Consider the following 23,529-nt stretch of genomic DNA (forward strand, 5'->3'; position numbering starts at 1 on the left):
CTTCTGCTACTGAGATTCTCTCTTCTAACTCTTGCATTCTATTGGTGATGTTTGTATCTATGGCTCCTTGTCTCTTTCTTTGGTTTTCTATATCCAGGGTTGTCTCCCTTTGTGCTTTCTTTATTGCTTCTATTTCCATTTTTAATTCCTTCACCTGTTTGATTGTGTTTTCCTGTAATTCTTTCAGGGATTTTTGCATTTCCTCTCTATAGGCTTCTGCTTGTTTATTTGTGTTTCCCTGCATTTCTCTAAGGGAGTTCTTTATGTCTTTCTTGAAGTCCTCCATCATCATGATCAAATGTGATTTTAAATCAAGAGCTTGCTTTTCTGGTGTGTTCAGATATTCAGTGTTTGCTTTGGTGGGAGAATTGGGCTCCGATGATGCCATGTAGTCTCAGTTTCTGTTGCTTGGATTCCTATGCTTGCCTCTTGCCATCACGTTGTCTCTGGTGTTACCTTGTTCTGCTATTTCTGACAGTGGTCGGACTGTCCTATAGGCCTGTGTGTCAGGAGTGCTGTAGACCTGTTCTCTTTCCACCAGTTATGGGAACAGAGTGTTCTGCTTTCAGGCATGTAGTCGTTCCTGTCTACTGGTCTTCAGGTGTTCCTGTGGGTGTGTGTCCTGATTCCACCAGGCAGGTCACTTGGAGCAGAAAAGTTGGTCTTACCTCTGGTCTCAGGCCTGTAGTCACTTCTCAGAGCCAGGTTTCAGCTCTCTGTGAGGGTAGCAACCAGAAGGGCCTGCCCTAACTTCGCTTGGGACCCTGTGCACAGGGGCCCCAGATGGCGGTAGGCGTTTTCCTCTAGAGTCAGAAATGTGGGCAGAGAGTAGTCTTCTTTGGCTTCCCAGGCGTGTCTGCCCCTCTGAAGGTCTAGCTCTCCCTCCCACCGGATTTGGGTGCAGGGAGCTGTTTGACCGTGTCCCTTCAGATCCGGGCAGTGTCTTGACCACAGCGTTAAGTCCCCCTATCTTCTTGTTCCCAGAGTCACTATACTCTTTCCTCTTGGGCTAGGGATGTGGGCAGGGGTGGGCAGTACTGGCGATCTCTCCTGCCCTGCAGTCTCAGGAGTGCCCACCTGTCTGGGGGGTAAGCTCTCTCTCCAGTGGGATTTGGGAGCACAGAGCTGTGGGCTGGGATCAGCTAGGTTAGGGCCCCAGCTAGAAACCGGAAGTGTACTGTCCTGGAGGAATTTTGCCTTTGTGAGTCCTGAGTTCACCAGGCAGGTCACTTGGAGCAGAAAAGTTGGTCTTACCTCTGGTCTTGAGCCTGGAGTCGCTTCTCAGAGCCGGGTTTCAGCTCTCCATGAGGGCAGCAACCAGAGGGGCCTGCCCTGCCTTTGCTCGGGACTCCCTCTCCATCCTTAACCAGTCTGGAATCTCTCCAGTAATTTGGTGTAACCAATTTTATTTAACCAATCGTTTTAAGCTTGTAAATGTGAGAAGTGACTCTAGGCCCAGACTTCCTAAGGAATTTAGCATTGCAATACATAGTAGCAGACTAACGCTCAACCCTCGGCCTCACCAGTGCTTTCATGAGGAAACACACTTTTTGACATAAGGAAGTACCTAGGTAATGTTGCCTTTAAGATAGAAGGACCCTGTCTCTAAAGTCTATCTCACAACCAGTGTGAAGCTTTTAACCCAGGAGAGGTACCAGCCCTCCAGATCTCTTTCTAATCAGAAGGTACCAGTGAGAGCTGACCTGGCTAAGAGTCACCCCAGACTCATGCCCCTGTCTCATGTTTGGTTCTTTCTTAGGAACTTCATCTCAGCTTATCTTGTCTTCTTTTCTTGCACAGTGTCTCATTCATTTTATTTTAAATTTTCTGGCTGTTAATTCTAATGTACCCATATCTAGTTTAGCCACATCTTAGCTGATACTTTCTATCCTAAATTTGTGGGCTTGCTCTTTGGGGCCTTGTGACCCTTTTTTCTTGGTAGTTAGACATGCTGTATATGTGAAAGGACCACCAGATGTAGGCCCTGCTAATGAAGTGATCAAGTGTTAAGAGGGGAAGCACTCAGTCCAGTGGGGCTGCAGATTGTTGGACTGTGGACCTTAGCGTCATTTGTCAGGCTTCTTCTCCCCTCTGCTGGGACAGGCCGGCTAACTAGCGTGAGCTGGAGTTGGGCATTTCCCTCCACCCAGGTAGGAGGTTACACAGTCCTCTTCTGCACTGAGGAAGGCTCTTGCTGACTGTGCTCACCACCCCAGGTCTGGCACATCCCATGGGTTGTTCTATAGTTAACTAGTTTCTCCATAGGACAGACTTTGTTAAAGGAAGCCCAGTGCTGGAGAGTACAGCTCCATGGTTCCCTTTCTTTCCTAGTGTTTCCTAGAGTCAGGAGGCCATTCACTATGGCAACCTGGTTAGACTCCTGGTGAGAAAACTCACAAAAGCTTGGGGAACCCAACTATGGGAATTACCAGCGTGGAGCCTCTGGCAGCTTGCTGACTACAATGCACATTTTTCTGTGCTGGCCCTGACTGTGACAGTGGCTTCTGCAGTTGTGAGTGTCTGTCTGTCTTTCCGTCTGTCTGTCGGGCCTTGGGAACAGCAGTTTGCTGTGTTCTTGTCCTTCCAGACACAGAAGAAAGAGTTGACTGTTTCTTCTGTTGAGCCTTGGATGTGTTTGGGCTGAGTACCTATGACAGGGTTTGTGCTTGTGTGACCAGGAGCCAGAAGCCCTAAAGATTTTCTGTTTTACTAAAAGGTTCAAAGAATCTTATCTTCTTTTCTTTGAGATTTTTCACTGTCTTAGATGAGTAGCTTTTATTGACAACCTATCTTGTAATGAAAATAGTAAGGAATTTAATCCCACGAAAAACTCAGGTTTGAAAAGTAATTGTGAGGCAGCTTGGCGAATGATCAGTGGAAGTTTTGGTTTTAACTTGGGAACAGTTTGTTTTGTGTGTAGTATTTGATGGGGCCTCCCTTTGGTTTCCTTTCCCAGATGTTTGAGAACTTTTCAGTCTTACTTTCCTGGGACACACTGTCATGGTTAGAGGGACAGTTTTTTACCTATTTTAATGTAAACAGTTTATTAGTCCCATATCAGCCCAGAGACCAAGTAGAGTGAAATTCAAAAATCACAAGTATTTGGTCTCTTTGTCCGACATTTTTCTCAAGGTGCAGGGTTCTCACCAAACAAGAGAACACAAAGAATTTGCTCGATGCAGGAAGACATGGGTCACAAATGAGTAGTAAGTCACACTGTGTGACAGTGTTGAAAGGCATGACTAATGGTTCAGGAGCTTTAGTGCTCAGTACAACGCAGTGTGAGACAAGCCCGCAGAGAATGCCTCAGCCTGTGAGGAAAGAGGGGCGGGGGAAAACGGGACTCCTTATTTATGCATCGTGTGTGTGCTACATGTTTAAGTAACTATTTTTGTATGTACACACATTTATGCACTACAGGTTAATTTTGCTCTGTGTTTAAGTTGTGGATGATTTAAGGGAAAGTTCCAGCAATTTCCATAGAAACAAAAGCCAAATGCTATGTAAAAGATTTTTGTCTAATAACTCTGTGGGGAAGTTCAGCTCTGCCAGATCCCAGGAGAACTCCTGCCTTGATGCTTTAATCTGAATAACGATTGGCAACGCTGTTATTCACAACATTGTTTCCAGGAGAGAGACAGGGAAGAATGTTGGTATTTTCCAAGAATTGAAATTACACAGGAAGCGGAAAAGCGACCTAAAATAGGTTAGCCACATTAATAGTGATTTTGCTTTGAGAAGTTTAACAAGTTAAAAAAAATTAAAGTTTTTTAATCTCATAAATTGTTTTGTGTTGACCATTAGATTTTTTACACTTTGCAGCAACTTTTAACAGAAAACACATATGTTAAATAAGTTACTGTTTTGTGTTTGCAAAGCTTAAAAACAGCATATTCCCTATTGAGATACCCCTTAAGTATTGTGACAGCAAAGGACAGCTGTTTACCCCTTCAGACAGTTCAGTGTTCCTCCTTGTGTTCACATAGGTAGAACTGGACACAGCACTGAGTGACCTTGAGGCCGCCGACTTCCAAGAACTGGTAAGAGGTAGGGGATTTCCACCGAGGCACAATGTTGAACTGCAGTTTGTAATCAGTCATTCTGAGTGTTTGACAAGTGAACTTACAGAGTTCAGCCTCTGGTTTGACAATGGCAAATGTCTACTTGGCCCCAGGCTTTGTATTTAGCCACAGATGCTGGCTGTGCAGTGACTGCCTAACAAGTGCTGGGGCTTCTTGAGGACAGAGATGAAGATGGTTTGATGACTTGAGAATGAACATTGTAGGTGTGAACTTAACTTAGACTTCAAAGTGTGGCTTTCGACTTTTTAAATTTCTACTTCCTTGGTCCCCGGATGAAAAGGCCAGCAGATAAGTTGTCAGTATCTTAATATCTAAGTAGTAGATATCATTAACACTCAAGCCACTGTTTGTAAACAACAGTACCCACCGAAAGGGGCTTCAAGGTGACTACACAGAGATAACAGAAAGATGGCAGGCGGCACATTGCCTGTACTTGTCTTTGCTTCTTTATCTGTTGCTGTAATAAAATACTCTGGGGTTTATTCTGACTCATGGATCAGGTTGCAGCCTGTCATGGAGGGGAGGCCCAGCAGCAGGAGCCAGATGGCCAAGTAGAGCATGTATGCATGCAGGGATCAGCCCGCTGTCTCTATGGTCCAGAAACGCTGCGTAGGGAGTAGTCCTGCCCACTGTTAAGATGGGTCTCCCTATGTCAATTAAGATATTCCAGAAAATCCCCCCAAATATGCCTAGAAGCTTACTTCCCAGATGATTTAGATTCCTAAGTTGACAACAAACACTGTTCACAGTGAGGAAGCACACAAACCACCCATGACATACTTGGGTGAAGCATTAGCTCGTCTAACACCATTAGTAAAGGGCAGATCAAGACCATTTGTGGAAGGGAAGTTATAATCAGTCAAATCCAGACTGGGAAACATGGGATCGTTTCTCTCTATAACAAATAAATCACAGAAAGATGGAGGGAGGCAGAGGCAAAAAGAGAAAGATCCTGAAAGAGACTTAACCATGTGATCCAGTTTCAGTGTGAAGTCTTCCTTGGGCTTCTTCATCATTTGTTCAAAAAAATAACCATAAGGCAGGGCATGGTGGCGCACACTTTAATCCCAGCACTGAGGAGGCAGAGAGAGTTGAATTTCAAGTTAAAGACTTTCCTGGATTACACAGTGAGCCCTGTCTCTAAGTAATAAATATATAAGTAGACATCTGTGAGGTGATTAAGAAAATGTAGTGTTAATGGCTGTATATAAGACAAGAATAAATCTTTAAATAATGGCGTTAATGGCTATATATTTTTTTTAAGATTTCTTCTATTTTAGTTTTTCAAGACAGGTTTTCTGTTTTTCTGTGTAGCCCTGCTGTCCTGGAGCTTAGTTCTGTAGACTAGGCTAGCCTCAACCTTTGAGATAGCTGTCTGCCTCCCAAGTGCTGGGATTAAAGGTGTGCAATACCATTGCCCAGCCAAGCACATTATTTTTTAATTATTTTATTTTATGTGTACGTGTGTATCTGCATCTATTTCTGTGTACTGTGTACATGTTTGATCCCATAAAGGCTAGAAGAGGATATAGGATCCCCTGGAACTGGGCTTGCAGGTGGTTGTGCTCCAATTCTGTGTGTTGAGAACTGAACCTGGGTCCTCTACAAGAGCAGTAAGCTCTCCTAACCACGGAGCATCTCCCTGGCCCCTTAGGGTACACTCCGAAGTTACTTACAGAACAAGTGTGTCTGGGATTCCTTAGAAATAATTTAGTATGAGAGAGGGAAAGAGCAGGATGTGCGGAAACAATATGAGCCCCCACTCACTACTCAGACTCAGGCAGTGACAGGCACAGGGGAACTGATGACGCTGTTCTCTATCTCCCAACTGCAGCGCTCCGCCTCAGCCTCCTGAGCTCTGTGCTTACAGACACGTGCCACTATGGCTGGCACTGCTCAGTCCTCATTGCTGAGTAGCAGTGACGTTACGGATGCAGCGGTTTCAGATGCTTAGGTTCCTTCTGATCTTTTCATTTCCTCTCTGTTCAGTATAGAATTAAAAGATGCCTGTTACAAGAAGAAAAAACACAAATGTTTCTCCTATACTTTCTTCTTAGTGTTTGGAATGGATGTTTCTAGACTTTTCTATATTCTTCATTCCTACACAAAGCCCCACATGTATGGTCATATGTTTTGCATGTAGCTGTGGGAAGGTGCACACCATTCAGCAAAAACCTGAGCTACTTTGTTCTGGAACTTGCTTTTTCCCTACCCTGTAACTTGTATGCCTGCACTATCCTAAGACCTGTGCTGTTCTCTAACACGACATCAAACTTAGCTGATCATCCCTCCATCACTGAATGTGGCATTAGCTATAACTTCTCTGTAGTCCAAAGAATTCACTTTCGACCTTTACAAAAATGTCTTAATTCACTCTGTCATCTTGTAGATCCCTGGAAGAGAGATTACTCAAATAGTATGTGTGTTCAGAATTTTTTGAATACCACTCACTCTCCCACAAACAGAGTTTGCTATTTTGTGCTTTCAAAAGTAGTGCATGGTAATATCGGATAGTGTGGACCGTAGTAGGAGTTTCCTGTCACAACAGAATTATTTTCAAAGTCCCTCAGAGAGTAGCAAATGCTGTGTGTTCAACCATAGATAAAGCTGTGGGACAAGTAAGCACACATGGGCCTCTCACCTCGGTCCTCTAGCACTGATGTCATAGGTACCATAACAAGTCGTTTCTAATGAATCTAATCTTTACATCAACTATTGCAACTCAACTAGAATATTTTTATCATCTGCATAAATTAATAAATAAGTAATAATTATAAACCAACTGTGAATCCCCCCCCCACTTCCAGTCCGAGGACTACTATGACATGAGACGGCTGTATACAATTTTGGGGTCTTCTCTGTTTTACAAGGTAAGTTGAAACCTAAAATATTTTCAATATCCAACTGCTATATACATAGACCTAAAGTAGATTCCAACTTTTACACGCATGGAAGACATGTTACCACCTTGCAGACAATACTGTGATCTGGAAATAAGACCTTAGAGATTTATAAATACAGTAAATATTCCTGTTTTACTGTGTGCTAAGGCATTTCCGAGTGTGCAAACATGAAAAGGTACTAAAAGAAGAAGATATATAAGACAGAACAACAGTATGTTCCTTTCTTCAGAATTTTAAAAATTACATTTATTTAGTGTGTGTTTACATGGGAGCCACAGAGCATACGTAAGGCCAACAACAACATGACAAGTTGTTCTCTCCTTCTACTGTGTGGGGCTCCTGGGATCAAACTCGTGTCATTGGGTTTGGTGGCGAGTGCTTACACTAAGCTGTCTCCAGCAATATCTTGTTAACTTCCTTTTGCAATAGTGTTCCTGCTCTTTTTATTGTCTTCTTCAGAAGTGAAATACATTGCATCTTGTGTATGTAGCATTGAGTTACTACTTCCATTAAAGGAATCAAGACAGTTAAGTATTTCACTTTAAAATATCTTTAAGAACAATATGTAACATGTTTAACAGAGTCAGATGATTCAGGAGGCACACAGAAAAGAATGTCTGTGCTGACCTTGACCCTGCTTCTCTTTCTAGCCCTAGTTTAACCAAACATTCAAGATAATCAGTGCTACTTGAGGTGATCTTGTTTTGGGCAGTAATGTGTCTTCTAAGTCCCTTCAGTTGTCAAGTTTGATCGGCAGCTTGGCTCAGATCAATAGCATGGACTTCTGACAAATCTTGCTTAGTTCCTTTAAAACTGCACTGGTTTAAGCATTAGTTTATGCATGTCTTCGAGATATGGGATCGTTGCTGCACGCTGCTAGCTGACTTTGGCTCTTCGTGACTGAATCCCAGGGTTATATGGTGTGCAGCCATCTGCCTAAGGACGATGTTGTTGAGATCGCTGCGTACTGTCGCCAGTACTGCCTGCTGCCTTTAGCAGCACAGCAAAGGATTGGCCAGCTGATAATATGGAGAGAAGTGTTCCCACAACACCACCTCCAGCCCGCTACAGACTCAGACCCTGAGGCCTTCCAGGAACCAGAAGGGAGATATTTCTTACTAATCGTCGGGTTGGTGAGTTACGTATTCTTTCTTGAATTCATTTTATGTTTTCTAAACCTACTTGCTTAAAGAGCACAAACAGGCTTGCTTACAGTATGAATATGTTACTTGCTTACATTCAAGACAATGTTAAATGCTTCTCTATTCTCTTCCTTCTGTATCTGTTTAATAGTCATGAAGAATTATTAGTGAACTCCAGTGTAGGATTTTAGCAGAGTTTGACGATGTTTCATTCCCTTCCTAAAACAGTGGTTTTATCCTTTCATAAAATGATACAGAGCCAAGTCTGGCATGTTAGTGATCCCTGTGATGCCAGCACTTGGAAGGCTGAGGCAAGAGGATTGTGAGTGTGAGTTTGAGGCAGCCTGGGCTGTACGTAAACCCTGTCTGAATGAGGGTGGTGAGAATGGAGGCTATTTGAAAGTAGTATTAGGGATGTCTCTGGACTAAGAGAAATGATTGATGGTGCACTGTTGCTTGACCAAAACAAGCTAAGCAGGATTGTTTCCATTGTGGCTCAGGGAGCTTTGAATGATGGTGAAAAGAGAAAGAAGAGATTTTTCAGAATTCACTGAGTACTTGCAAATGCCTATATATGTCTTTAGTATTTACAAGCATATACATACAGACTATATTAAATATCTCCAATTGAACATGTACCAATCTTCCTCTACAGCGACATTACATGTTGTGTGTGCTGTTAGAAGCTGGAGGCTGTGCATCTAAAGCTACTGGGAACCCTGGTCCAGATTGCATCTATGTCGATCAGGCCAGAGCAACCCTTCACCAGCTGGAAGGAGTGGAGTCCCGCATAGAGGAACAGCTAGCTGCAACCCCGGGGCCCTGCTTGTCCTGTGCTGACTGGTTCCTTGCTGCACCACGCGAAAAGGCAGATAGTTTGACCACTTCGCCTATCCTCGGTAGGCTGCAGGGGCCTTCCAAAACAGCAGCCTCTCCAACATGCAGAAGAACCTTTTTCAGTGACTATTCATTCAAGGCACGGAAGCCCAGCCCCTCACGGATTGGTGGAGGACGTGAACCTGGTGAAGGGGAAGAAAATGTTGGTCTGAGCCCACACACTACCCCAGACACTGTACGGAAGCAAAGAGAATCTGAAGGTTCAGACGACAATGTGGCCTTGCTTAAGGTGTGTGTCCATTCGAATGTTTGCATTGTGAGCAATAACTAATTGTTAGAGAATTGTTTTTAATTGGGAGAGTGTTCCTTATTTGAAGTGGTGTGTTTTAGTGATTAATGAAAAAATAAAAAAACAGAATTGAAAAGAGAAAGAAATATCCAGGGCCAAGACATAAGCCTGCGGCACTAGAACATTTTTTCCCCAGTGCTTCCCCACATACATTGACATACATTGACCTTTCTTCTGCGTTGATAAGGGTGACAGCGTCCTGGCTTGGGGCAGTCTCAGTGTCAGTCTTAATAGCCAGTAAAACATTTAACAGAAACAGATGATCAGAATGGGGAAGAGGAGGTGCCTATTTGTAATAAGCTAAGGTTCTTGATCTGCATTTATGAATGTCACAAACATTAAAGCAGAGAATGCTCATCCTTGAGGTTGACATCCCATGACTTTCCCTACACACACTAGAGATATGTCCACAGTTGACAAAGTCCACCCCACCCTTGGGAGCTTCGCACTTACTCTGGGAAATTGATGTCTCTCCACAGTTTTGAAACTTGCCATCAGGAGGAGGGAGGTGATGCCAGGCCGATTCTGACTGGGCTACAGTGCTTCTGAGTGCTGTGACATTTGCAAGCATAGTTTCCCCTGCTCCCATACAGTGATGCTGTTGAAGCCAGAACACAATATGTTTGTTCCATGCATGTTTTGCATCCTAGCTATAGACTGTTACCTCATTTGATAAACTTTGTAGGAAAGAGAGATCAAGACAATTTGGATAATTTATGTATAGCCAAGCTCTACTCAGCTGCCATGAATAAGACCTCAGACCTGTGTGACCTTGAGGAGTTCAGACAGCAGCGAGAGAGACAAGCACACATGTATACATTCAGTGATGGACCTGGTGGGGAGTTTTCTGTGACTTCACCTTGGAAACCTTCTTAACAAAGAGTAAGAGATGTAGATTAGTATGGAAAATATTTAAAGGGAGCGGCACAAAAATAGTGCTCTTAGGTTTTGAATCATTACTACTGTGTGATCCTGTTCTTAGATAAAAACTAACATACTTATCTTCCAGCTTGCTAGAAAGAAGTCAACACTTCCAAATCCGTTTCATTTGGGAACTTCGAAAAAAGAACTTTCAGAAAAAGAATTGGAAGTCTATAACATGATGAAGTAAGAAACTTCTAGCATGCCTTTTCACTTAAGCTCCTTGTCTTTGAGGGAGTATAGAGATGGTTCAATGAGCATAATTCTGATGCAGCACAGATATGCGGTCATGTTTCATTACACAGTTAGGAAAAAGAATATAGTCATACTCTAATGAAAATACCAAAAGTAGTATTTGAAAATGTGAGTGACCCTTTACCTCTTCCCACAAATAATATACTTTTTGGATGTCTTCTTTTTCTTTTTTCTATCTTTATTAACTTGAGTATTCCTTATTTACATTTCAATTGTTATTCCCCTTTCCAGTTTCCGGGCCAACATCCTCCTAACCCCTCCACTCCCCGTACTCCCACCATTACCGCCCTCCCCCCAACAATCACGTTCACTGGGGGTTCAGTCTTGGCAGGACCCAGGGCTTCCCCTTCCACTGGTGCTCTTACTAGGATATTCATTGCTACCTATGAGGTCAGAGTCCAGGGTCAGTCCATGTATAGTCTTTAGGTAGTGGCTTAGTCCCTGGAAGCTCTGGTTGCTTGGCATTGTTGTTCATAAGGGGTCTCGAGCCCCTTCAAGCTCTTCCAGTTCTTTCTCTGATTTCTTCAACGGGGGTCCTATTCTCAGTTCAGTGGTTTGCTGCTGGCATTCGCCTCTGTATTTGCTGTATTCTGGCTGTGTCTCTCAGGAGCGATCTACATCCGGCTCCTGTCGGCCTGCACTTCTTTGCTTCATCCATCTTGTCTAATTGGATGGCTGTATATGTATGGGCCACATGTGGGGCAGGCTCTGAATGGGTGTTCCTTCTGCCTCAGTTCTAAACTTTGCCTCCCTATTCCCTCCCAAGAGTATTCTTGTTTCCTTTTTAAAGAAGGAATGAAGAATTCGCATTTTGGTCATCCTTCTTGAGTTTCATGTGTTCTGTGCATCTAGGGTAATTCAAGCATTTGGGCTAATAGCCACTTATCAATGAGTGCATACCATGTGTGTTTTTCTGTAATTGGGTTACCTCACTCAGGATGATATTTTCCAGTTCCATCCATTTGCCTATGAATTTCATGAAGTCACTGTTTTTGATAGCTGAGTAGTATTCCATTGTGTAGATGTACCACATTTTCTGTATCCATTCCTCTGTTGAAGGGCATCTGGGTTCTTTCCAGCTTCTGGCTATTATAAATAAGGCTGCTATGAACATAGTGGAGCATGTGTCTTTTTTAATATGTTGGGGCATCTTTTGGGTATATGCCCAAGAGAGGTATAGCTGGATCCTCAGGCAGTTCAATGTCCAATTTTCTGAGGAACCTCCAGACTGATTTCCAGAATGGTTGTACCAGTCTGCAATCCCACCAACAATGGAGGAGTGTTCCTCTTTCTCCACATCCTCGCCAGCATCTGCTGTCACCAGAGTTTTTGATCTTAGCCATTCTGACTGGTGTGAGGTGAAATCTCAGGGTTGTTTTGATTTGCATTTCCCTTATGACTAAAGATGTTGAACATTTCTTTAGGTGTTTCTCAGCCATTTGGCATTCCTCGGTTGTGAATTTGTTGTTTAGCTCTGAACCCCATTTTTTTTTATTTTCTTTTTTTCAGAGCTGGGGACCGAACCCAGGCCTTGCACTTGCTAGGCAAGCGCTCTACCACTAAGATAAATCCCCAACCCCTGAACCCCATTTTTAATAGGGTTATTTGTCTCCATGTGGTCTAACTTCTTACTCTTATACCTAAACCACACAAAGACCCAACAAAGAAAGAGAACTTCAGACCAATTTTCCTTATGAGTATCGACGCAAAAATACTCAATAAAATTCTGGCAAACCGAATCCAAGAGCACATCAAAACAATCATCCATCATGATCAAGTAGGCTTCATCCCAGGCATGCAGGGATGGTTTAATATACGGAAAACCATCAACGTGATCCATTATATAAACAAACTGAAAGAACAAAACCACATGATCATTTCATTAGATGCTGAGAAAGCATTTGACAAAATTCAATACCCCTTCATGATAAAAGTCCTGGAAAGAACAGGAATTCAAGGCCCATACCTAAACATAGTAAAAGCCATATACAGCAAACCAGTAGCTAACTTTAAACTAAATGAAGAGAAACTTGAAGCAAACCCACTAAAATCAGGGACTAGACAAGGCTGCCCACTCTCTCCCTACTTATTCAATATAGTTCTTGAAGTCCTAGTCAGAGCAATCAGACAACAAAAGGAGATCAAAGGGATATAGATTGGAAAGGAAGAAGTTAAAATATCGCTATTTGCAGATGATATGATAGTATATTTAAGTGATCCCAAAAGTTCCACCAGAGAACTAGTAAACCTGATAAACACCTTCAGCAAAGTGGCTGGGTATAAAATTAACTCAAATAAATCAGTAGCCTTCCTCTACACAAAAGAGAAACAAGCCGAGAAAGAAATTAGGGAAACGACACCCTTCATAATAGTCCCAAATAATATAAAATACCTCGGTGTGACTTTAACCAAGCAAGTCAAAGATCTGTCTGAAGAAAGCCTCTGAAGAAAGAAATTGAAGAAGATCTCAGAAGATGGAAAGATCTCCCATGCTCATGGATTGACAGGATTAACATAATAAAAATGGCCATTTTACCACAAGCGATCTACAGATTCAATGCAATCCCCATCAAAATACCAATCCAGGGGCTGGGGATTTAGGTCAGTGGTAGAGGGCTTGCCTAGCACAAGGCCCTGGGTTCGGTCCCCAGCTCTGAAAAAAAGGAAAAAAAAAAGGAAAAAAAAATCCAATTCTTCAGAGAGTTAGACAGAACAATTTGCAAATTCATCTGGAATAACAAAAAACCCAGGAAGCTAAAACTATCCTCAACAATAAAAGAACTTTAGGGGAATCACTATCCCTGAACTCAAGCAGTATTACAGAACAATAGTGATAAAAACTGCATGGTATTGGTACAGAGACAGACAGATAGACCAGTGGAATAGAATTGAAGACCCAGAAATGAACCCACACACCTATGGTCACTTGATTTTTGACAAAGGAGCCAAAACCATCCAATGGAAAAAAGATAGCATTTTCAGCAAATGGTGCTGGTTCAACTGGAGGGCAACATGTAGAAGAATGCAGATCGATCCATGCTTATCACCCTGTATAAAGCTTAAGTCCAACTGGATCAAGGACCTCCACATCAAACCAGATACACTCAAACTAATAGAAGAAAAACTAGGGAAGCATCTGGAACACATGGGCACTGGAGAAAATTTCCTGAACAAAACACCAATGGCTTATGCTCTAATATCAAGTATCGACAAATGGGATCTCATAAAACTGCAAAACTTCTGTAAGGCAAAGGACACTGTGGTTAGGACAAAACGACAACCAACAGATTGGGTAAAGTTCTTTACCAATCCTACAACTGATAGAGGGCTTATATCCAAAATATACAAAGAACTCAAGAAGGATATCTTCTTTTTCAAATAGAGTTTAAATACTAATTTTATACTCTAGTAGATGCCTGGTTATCTCCTTAGTCCTGTGTCTGGAAGTGATATCTGCTAATACCATACAGTTTAGAATGTTCACTTCTAAAGAACAAAGGGCTGGCCATTTGCCCAAATACAAGACATCTGGACAAGGCCCACCAAGCTTCCTGGTTCCACGTGGTACATGAAGACCTCTGTGGCAATTTCAGTACAGTTCATCTTCTCTCTCTGACACATCCTGTTTCCATCTCTCACTCCTCTTCTGTGGTTCCACAGAACACATCCCACTAACTTCTCCCTGTGTATCGCCCTCTCTGATATGGGTCCTAAAATCTGGTCCTGAGCAAACAGGCAAAACTCAAACTTACACTGAATAAGGAATTCTGAGGTAAAAAGTTCTAAACAAAGAAGGAATGTGTAGTTACCTTATGAAGTATTATAGAGTCAGTGTGTGTGTGTGTGTGTGTGTGTGTGTGTGTGTGTGTGTGTGTGTGTGTGTGTGTGTGCGCGCACATGTGCTGATGTATAGAGGCTAGAGGATAAACTTGATTGTCATTCCTCAGGCTCTGCCTAGCTTGTCTGTTGAGATAAGGCCTCTCACTCTCACAGGTCCTCATGTTTGTAAGGTACTTTCCTGACTGAGCTAAATCTTCTTTTACGTTTATTTTGTGGGTGGCTCCCTAATCTTCCAGACTCTTCTTGCCTGGTGTTTAATTTTGATGTCATGGTAAAACATTAGTTGCACTTAAGCTATGTGCAATGAATGAGAATTTATTTACACAGGAAGAGTGGGTGCAGCAGCCTCTTAGCCGTGGAAACATTTCCTAAGTGCACGTGTGTTCCTAAGTGCCGTAGCAGTTGCCAAGAAGTGCTTTTTATCTGAAGTTAGTGCTAAAGTATCATGAAAATAGCGCTCTGAAAATCTAATATGTCAAAATTTAGTATTTAATGCCTCCATGTGTGAGTGTCTGATTTTTAATAGTTAAAACACTTTAAACAAATAAATGTGAATCTAAGCTTCTATGGTAAGTTGAACACCCTTTGAAAACCACAGCCTTCCATTTAGAAGTTAATTGCTAAATTAACAGTCATCTCATTACTACCATAGCATATTTTTAAAATACATACATTGTTTTGACATTACGTCCAGTAAAAGGAAATTTCCGATTTTATACTTTACGCAAATCCACATGTACAAATAACAGGTTTTCTTACTTTAAAAGATGCCAGACATGTATAACTTATTCATTAAAGATGTGGAGAGTTCATTTAAAAAGCATCTTATTAGATAAATGTATTATTCTAACTTGTATGTACCACCTTTGTAAATATATGATATAAAAATATCTTTTACACTAAGCATTTTATTCAATGGCAAAATCACATCCCCTCTCTACTTCAACAATCCCAGCTGACCCCTATCCTCATGATACCACTTTGCATGATGGTCCCTGCTTGTACTGCCTTGGCCTCCCAACTCCTGACACTCAGCAGTGGAGAGTACAAGATGGTACAGACAGGACAGGCTACAGGGTCAGGCAAACCCTAACTGGCATCTGAAGTCAGGCACATCCCAGGCCTGGATACTTCCATATGGCTAAAAGGACCACAATAACATTTAATATCATGCATGGCCATTATGAAAATTGAACTAAGGTACTTTCAAACACACACTGTGTGTGGCACATAGAAGACATTCATGACAACTGTTGTTATTTCTTGCCTTTTTGTTATTCTTTTAACTCTTCTTCCTTTGGGGAAACATAAAGATTATTTATAGGCTCTGCTGACCTATCTGAGATTAAATACAGGAGGAGGGGGAAGAGATAGGAAAGAAAAGAAAAACGGAAAACAGTAAGCAAATATTGTCGGAACATGGTCCAAAAATGGAGTTGTGTGAAATTTCTGAGTACTTGTGAGAAAACTGCAAGAAACCAAGAAAAGAATCTTGTGACCTCAGATTCTTCAAAAATTTGAAATTGTTCTTGGAATGTTCTTTCTATGCCCGTCCCAGGTGTAGCAGTTAAGCATGAGTTTACTTCAGATTAATCATTACAACTGGTTATTATTATTTGTTTAGATGCCTCTATGGAAAGAATATGTTTTTGCTGCATGTGAATGTAACTTTACTCAAGTGACTCCTCTTAACCATCAGAGTATAAACTGTCTGATGCTCTAAATAAAGCTGGCTATTACGTGAGACTTTTGTCAGCCTCCTTTTAAAGGTTGCACCACTTTTAAACAGAATATAAGTGAGAAGAAGGCTGTATTATATTGTGGAATCTGTTGGCTCAGCGATAGAGCCTCTAATCTAACTTCATTATTGCTAATAATCTTATCTTCCTTCAGGGTCATTGATGCCATGGCCAAGAAGTCTGGTGCTGCTGATTTCAATGAGTTTAGTGTGGTGGGAGATAATACTGTACTTGTCCTACTCTAAACTCATACCATTTTATGGCTTGTTGAGATCTATGCGAAACATAAGCTCAGTTATTCATTAGGAACCGTGGAAAAAGAGGGCTTAGCCAATTTGGTTGTTTAGTGAGGACACTTAAGTTACTTACAAATGAATTGGTGTTTATCCATTCACAGCTGGCACTGTTTGTCTCTACTAAGAAATTAACAATAGCCTAACATGTGCTTTAGTTAAGGAGAGAGAACTAAATATTTGGGTCAGTTTTCCCTCTATAACAGTACTGCGAATATTATTTCACATAGCCTTGTGAGAATGCTACAAAATTCAAAATGAAGTAACTCTTCTAAATTTACTTAAATTTCCTTCTCTCTCTCTCTTTCAAGATTGACCTCCGGTCCTGAGAATACACTCTTCCACTATGTTGCCTTAGAAACAGTGCAAGGCATCTTCATCACTCCCACCCATGAAGAGGTAGCTCAGCTAGGTGGTTCCGTCCACTCTCAACTAATAAAGAATTTCCATCGATGTTGTCTCACCATCCGTGCAGTTTTCCAGCAGACGTTGAAGGTGGAGGTAAGCAAATATCAGCTGGCCACGCCTATCTAATATTTGTGGTTTAACCATTTGTTAGTTGGTGGCTAGTGTTTCAATCTGGGATGAAATTTCATTTAATGTTTCACCCCATGTTTAAGTAAATATTATATATACTTAAAGATCAATTGAATTCTTGTGATGATAGGGGAGCTGGTATTGAACTCTCATTATGGAAAAATATTGAGAGGTTTATATCTAGGACTGCAGCTTAGTTGGTAAAGTGTTTAATCTCATTCGTGAAGCCCTGGGTTCCATCTCCTACTGTGAATAAAATGGTGCACATCTGTAACCCCAACACCCCTGACTTGGAGGCAGGAGGACGAGAAAGTCAATCAATCATCTTTAAACTCGTGGTAAGTCTGAAGGTATCCTGAGCTATATGATCCCAGTCTCAAACATTTAAGGGTGGCTCAGCAGTTAGGACCACTTTCTGGAGTTTAGTTCCGAGCACCACATCAGACCGCTCACAACCACCTGTAATTTCAACTCCAAGGGACTTGATGGTCTCTGGCCTCCTTAAGCACCTGCACACATGTGGTGCATGTAAACTCACATGGTCCCACATAGTCTCATAAATAAAAAAAAGAAAGAAATCTTTAAAAAACAAAAGAAGGGAAGAGAGGGAGAAGAGGAGGGGTTTGTAACCCATCTAACAAGTGTCCAGGAGCACCCCCTCTGAAAACACTTGGGATGTATGCAGCACACCAATTTTGTGAAGAGCATTGGGTTGGGAGTAAGCAACCCTGACTCTTTGGATTATATCACTTCTCAGGGCCCATGCAACAGTAGAGTTGTGTCTTCCATGCTTTGGGTTCTTAGAAACAAGGTTATGCTGGACCAGGGAGCCCCTCCTGATTTCAATTCTTGGGCTTTCTCCCCAATATTAACATTGGAGTGGATGCTCTAGGAATGTCCTCACCTTACTTGGTCATATTCAACAACAGAAACTGGCCTTTTTTGTTACACGTTAAGGTACTTGCTCTACACCAGACACTATTCTAGGTACTATGAAAGAAGACAAACTCAAGCCTTTTTCTGAATCCTATCTCTAAAGCTGGAGTTAAAGACATTAATAAATAGTAAATCCAGTAGAACAAATGTCAAGAGGAACTTTAATCATAGGCCAAATGGTGTGGGTTCCCATTTTAGAAGTTCCCTTGGATCACGTCGAGCAAGCTTTACAGAAAAGTGTGGAGAGGGAGAAGGCTGCTTATAGGACAGCTGGCTGCTGTGAGCGCACACTGGCACTCTACCATGAGCTACATTCCCAGTTCCAAACATTTTAAAATAACACACACACACACACACACACACACACACACACACACACACATACACACACACACACACACGCACACTCATCTCTAAAAAGAAAAAAATAAACCAAACATGCTAGCACATGTCTAATCCAACCACACAGAATGAGATACGGAAAGAGTGCTAGAAGCTTAGGACCAGCTCCAGCCAGCCAGGGATATATAGTGAGAGTCTGACTTGAAAAAGGAACAAGAATAGAGAGAGAACAGTACTTGCTCTCTGCCTGGGGTGAAAGCTTGTAATCTATCTTAGGAGATAACATTTAAACCAAGAATTGAAGAATAGGGATTTTCTGCGGGATAACAGGAAGAATAGCATTGTAGACACTTAGTACCAGTATCATCATCATCATCAAATATTTATGTGAAACTATTGTATTATGTAGTTTCTGGGATTAAACCCCGAGGCTCTGTGCCTACCAGCCAAGCACTCTACCATGAGCTACATCCCCAGTTCCAAACATTTTAAAATAACACTATCAATACTAGTTAATACTTATAATTGATGCTAATTTGCAGAAAAAGAAAGCGCTAAGTGACGGAGATCATTTGGAGTCTGCAAACTCAGTGTCTTCTCTGAGTCCTGTGAAAGAACACGGTGTACTGTTTGAATGCTCACCTGAAAACTGGACTGACCAGAAAAAGACACCACCAGTTATGTCGTACTGGGTAGTAGGGTAAGTGTGCGAAAAGTGTGTGCATGGCAAAGTGGGCTCAGAATGGGAGGGAAACCATAGGTGTCTCAAACTCAGCCTAGGAGTGTCATCAAGCTAAAATCTCTTAATATATTCTAGAGTTTTGATCTTTTATTTTGGGCTTTTTTAACCTAATACCTCACTTGTTTCCTTCCAGTGTAGATAAAAGAGGATGCTTGGGGGAAGGATTTGATCAAAGAAATTGAAGTTGTGGAAGAAAAGAAAGGAAGGAAGGAAGACAGAAAGAAAGAGGGAGAGAAGGAAGGAGTGAGGGTGGTGGGTGGGTCGAAGGAAGAAAAAAAGAAAGAACAATCAGGAAGAAGACTGCTCAGAGATCTCCCCAAGTTACTAAAAGGACACCCCAACATTCCTTACTCTTTCCCAATGCATCTTCCTTTTCTTTTCTCTCTCCTTTTCCCTCTTCCCTTTTAATCTTCACCTCCACACACTCCTCTGTCTGTGTCACTTTGTCTGTCCACTGTGGGCCAGCCTCATTGCCACTGGGCCACTGTTTCTGTGTTCCTTCTGTGGAAGGTTTTCCCCTTTTATATCCATCAACACTGACAGGTTATCTTCTCAAAGAGGATCACGAAGATCTTCCTTCCCCACTGAAGCAATACCCTTTCTTTCTCTGCACTACCCTGTTTACTGGTTTTTTTTTTTGGGGGGGGGGGGGACAGGAGGATTTGCCTACTGGCTTTCTTGTCTAGTGCCTTGGAGCAGAAACAAGAATGCCAGTCTTATGAAATCAGGATTCCTACTTGTCTTCCCCACTATTGATGTCTGTCTGTAGCTGGCCCTAGCACTCAATAGCAGCTTGATAAAATATGAAGGTGTAATAGATGGAATTGTATTGAGCAGATGAGGTGGATGGAGAGTGAATAGCTTGGTGAACCCAGAAAAAGACCAAAGAAAGTCATCATCTCCAAGCCTTACATAGATACAATATTGACATATCTATATATTTATGTGCAACTATGTTCCTTATGCACACATTATAGATTAGACCATACAACCGTACTACTGGAATCCTGAAGAAAAGAAATGCAGTGTTAGCCCAATTTTATCTGCAAATGAGTTGTCACTGCTACAATGTTTTGACAGTATTGCAGTTTAAAATATAAGTGCCAATAGAATATTTAATGGCTACTGTGCTTAAAATGATGTGGGTAGTATTGCCTAGATGTTACTAATAAATAGGTTTACTATTCGAGATTGTGTATGGCGATGGGCATTGGTTAAGTATCTACACTCTTAAGACAATAACATTAATTAAGACATACATTATTTATTTAAAAACTGGGCCATATTCTATTTTCTGTAGATTTTAGATTCATGAGGTTTTGGTGGCGGTGGTGGCTTTTGTTTGTGTTTTTAGATTATTGCTGATTTCCCCAAAACTGAAAGAAGACAAACAGAAGGGATGATGTCACCCTTAATATCTGAAATGGCCATGTTTTTTTCTTTCTGCAGGAGGCTTTTCCTTAACCCAAAACCTCAGGAACTATATGTCTGTTTTCACGACTCAGTCTCAGAAATTGCCATTGAAATGGCATTTAGATTGTTCTTTGGGTTAACGTTGTAGCTGTGTTTGTAAGATACAGAGCAACACACAGATGGACCACAGGACAGCATTGGAATGGCTGAAGTCATGCAGAGAAGAGGCTCATTACCGCCGTTGTTCATGATTGTACTCGTTAGATACTGAGATGTAGTAGTACTGTTGGGTTGGTGCATCAGTTCATGTGTGGTAGCATATAAGACATCTGAGCTGATACTTGATCAAAATACAGAGACAAGATTGCTAACTTATTGCCATTTTTGGTATACCATGCTAATTTATTGAATAGTTTTAAGTAATGTGAATTCTTTAATAAAGATTAATATAGGAGATGTTTATTTGGGGAGGGTCACATTTAAATCATTGTTTGTTTTCATAAAACCCAATACTGACTGACTGATACCCTGTGAAGGAATCCTGACTTGAAGAGACAACAAGGTTCTGTAGTCAGTGAGTGCTGTGCTGTGAGCGAGCCCTTGTATCAGTTAGACCTCACAGTATGTGCGGACTAATCACATTATTATTGCATTGGGATTTTGAAATGCCCAGTTAAGAAAAATGCGTTGTTTGCTTATTGGTCAATATCTAAATTTACAATGCCTGTGTTCTGGTTTCTTAGCAAATCAAAAGCCTCCACACTGGTTTAAGTATCTTAGTAGATACTCCACTACTGAGGCGGAGCGAAAGATGACAGTTTATATTTATTTGATTCTCTTTATTCTTCATGGTAAACTTAATTTAGATTAGGGTACACATTTGCAATCATCTGTAAACTTCCATTGCTTTCTTCCTGGTTCATATACATTTATATCAACTCTTATCAAATCATATTTAAAACACTAAAATGGGGATAGAGCGATGGCTCAGAGGTCAGGAGCGAATTCCCCATTGGAAGAGACCTGAGTTCAGCTCCCACATCCATGTTAGGCAGCTCAAAACCACCTGTAACTCCAGGGAATCCTTTGGTCTTTGCAGGTACCCCACACACAATTAGAAAATAAAGCTCTTTTTAAAAAACTGGAGCGGGGGCAGGGGGAGAACAGGCTAAAACTACCTTATATTAACTTCTTCTATAAAATACTAATTTTTGTCTTACAAATCAGTATCAGTCTGTATTGGGTTTTCCCAAAGGAGAGGGCTCGCTTTCCCCAACTGTAGCTAATGTGAGCTTCAGCGGGACAGAATCTGACAAGACAGATTTTCTATGGCTGTGAGAATTCGGTGTATGCTACAGGCTCAATATCCCTCACACTTTACAGTCCTGAGTAATTTCTCCCTCAGGGATTATGTATGTTGGAAGACATGCTGTCTAAAACCAATCTAAAGTTTGTCTTTACATTTTCCCTCCCTCAAACATAAGCCCTCCAGCTTAAAACTAGAAGACATCCAAGTGTACCCCTGGCCATTTGGTCTTATAAAAAATATGGTTACCTTGGCCATCACTGTAAGATTCTCATCGAGGCCTGGGTGACAGACAGCAGCTGTTTATATCATTAGTGACTTCTGGGCCTTAATTTCGACTTTCAAGTCAGATAGGAAAATTATGCGCCTTAAAATGTAGAAAACAGTTTGAAACACTTCCCCACTTAACTGAGTCAAATCAGTTAAGACTCTCTTCTGTCTTAATCTGTGTTCTAGTATTTCTAAAACGGTATTTATTAGATGTCTTAAACTTCTGGATATGCCCTCAAATCCTGAGCTGTTCTAGTGCTGATCATTAGGATGAATGTAGCAGTTGATCACTCAGCGTTCAAGCAGAGCAAACTAAGACTTGGGATTTAATAGGGAGAACATTTTTCCCATTGAAAGTTCGATCTGTTGGTGCTTCCCTTGTGTCAGATGGCCATAAGCAACACTGTTCCAAATGTGGTGTAAAAGACAAACATAGCACAATGGTAAAGATGGGCCATTGGCAGTGCTGTGCTTGTGCACTGCACATTACATAAGTCCATGTTGAAAAGCCATTGCATTTTTAAGGAATTAATATTGCCTTCCCTTTCATTTCCAAGTGAATATTGAAGGCAAACGTAGCTGACCATGTCTGTAAATAAATTCACACTCACATCTGAAAGTCAATCAGTCTGACCGTTGGACAGTAGAGTCCCTGTCTGTCTCGTTTTTGGGGAGGGAACAAAGTGTCAAGTGCAGATAGGAGAAACCTCCTTGAGTCAGATTTTATCCACATCCTGGTAGTAATGTTCTGTATGAAAGTAACATGCTTAGAGCTGTTATGTCAGGCTTAGAATTCCTAGACACCAGTGTTCAGGGGGCTGAGGCAGAGGGATATAGTAAGTTCAAGGGCGGGCTGGGCTTTGTGACAAGACCCTATCTATAACAAAAAACAAAACCACAAGTACTTTCCTACTACTGTCTCGTGCTTCTTAGCCCCAAAGAAACTCTAGACTCTCGCTTTTTCTTTCCCTCTTCTCTCTCCTCTTTCCTTAGCTTTCTTTGTTTCTGTCTTGTCAGAGAACTGTGCCTAGGAGGGTAGGTAGTGTCTCACTTTTTTGTGCCAAGACGCTGTGGAGAATGATACATACCTAACAAAATGGTAATTGTAAAACAATCTTTTAAATATTTCTGACACAAATTGGAAAAACTGTGAAACCAGTCTACTAAGTTTTGTCTGCCTGAACCATTGTTCATTTCTGTATGCTCTCCCTAACCCATGGTTGCCACATATTGTGACCTGAAGCAGAAGCCGTGGATGCCTTTGTCATCATTAAGTGGCCACTGCTTGAGAACCAAAAGGGCACAGTTCAGTCTACCACAGCATAACAACAGTGATCTGAGAAGATTACTTCACACTATAGTTTTCAGAATAAGGATTTATATTTTGGACTTTTTTTGAACTGGTAAGTTCTGTTAAAGCTTGAACCTACACACCAAACCATATGTACTAATTTAATTATGAAGAGTTTTATTTCTGTATGTAATTAAAACTATTTTTCTACATTATCCAGAGTTTCAAATAAAAATGTTTTGGAGGTTTGTTTGCAGTATTATGTTTGCCTTTAAAAATTATTTGTGTGAGTGAGTGTGTGAGTGTGAGTGTGTGAGTGTGAGTGTGTGTG

General features: G+C 41.4%; 1 protein-coding gene across 5 annotated transcripts in view; it reads left to right on the top strand.

Annotated features, from left to right (window-relative positions):
* The window catches only part of Intu (inturned planar cell polarity protein), an 84,331-nt gene extending 60,874 nt beyond the window's left edge, over window positions 1–23,457 (top strand). For 4 of the 5 annotated variants that reach the window (XM_039103628.2, XM_063281132.1, XM_039103627.2 and 1 more), the window contains 8 exons: window positions 3,987–4,040; window positions 6,890–6,952; window positions 7,897–8,118; window positions 8,783–9,253; window positions 10,323–10,420; window positions 16,673–16,862; window positions 18,719–18,876; window positions 20,368–23,457. In XM_039103628.2, the coding sequence (XP_038959556.1) occupies window positions 3,987–4,040; window positions 6,890–6,952; window positions 7,897–8,118; window positions 8,783–9,253; window positions 10,323–10,420; window positions 16,673–16,862; window positions 18,719–18,876; window positions 20,368–20,479 (1,368 nt within the window). In that variant the 3' untranslated portion in view covers window positions 20,480–23,457. Of the gene's footprint in view, window positions 1–3,986; window positions 4,041–6,889; window positions 6,953–7,896; window positions 8,119–8,782; window positions 9,254–10,322; window positions 10,421–16,672; window positions 16,863–17,125; window positions 18,386–18,718; window positions 18,877–20,367 lie in introns of those variants that run through there. The other variant, XM_063281131.1, reaches the window with a different exon arrangement.
* Window positions 23,458–23,529: the final 72 nt, after the last annotated feature.

The sequence above is a fragment of the Rattus norvegicus genome, chromosome 2 (assembly GCF_036323735.1).
Source record: "Rattus norvegicus strain BN/NHsdMcwi chromosome 2, GRCr8, whole genome shotgun sequence".
NCBI classification, from domain to species: Eukaryota; Metazoa; Chordata; class Mammalia; order Rodentia; family Muridae; genus Rattus; species Rattus norvegicus.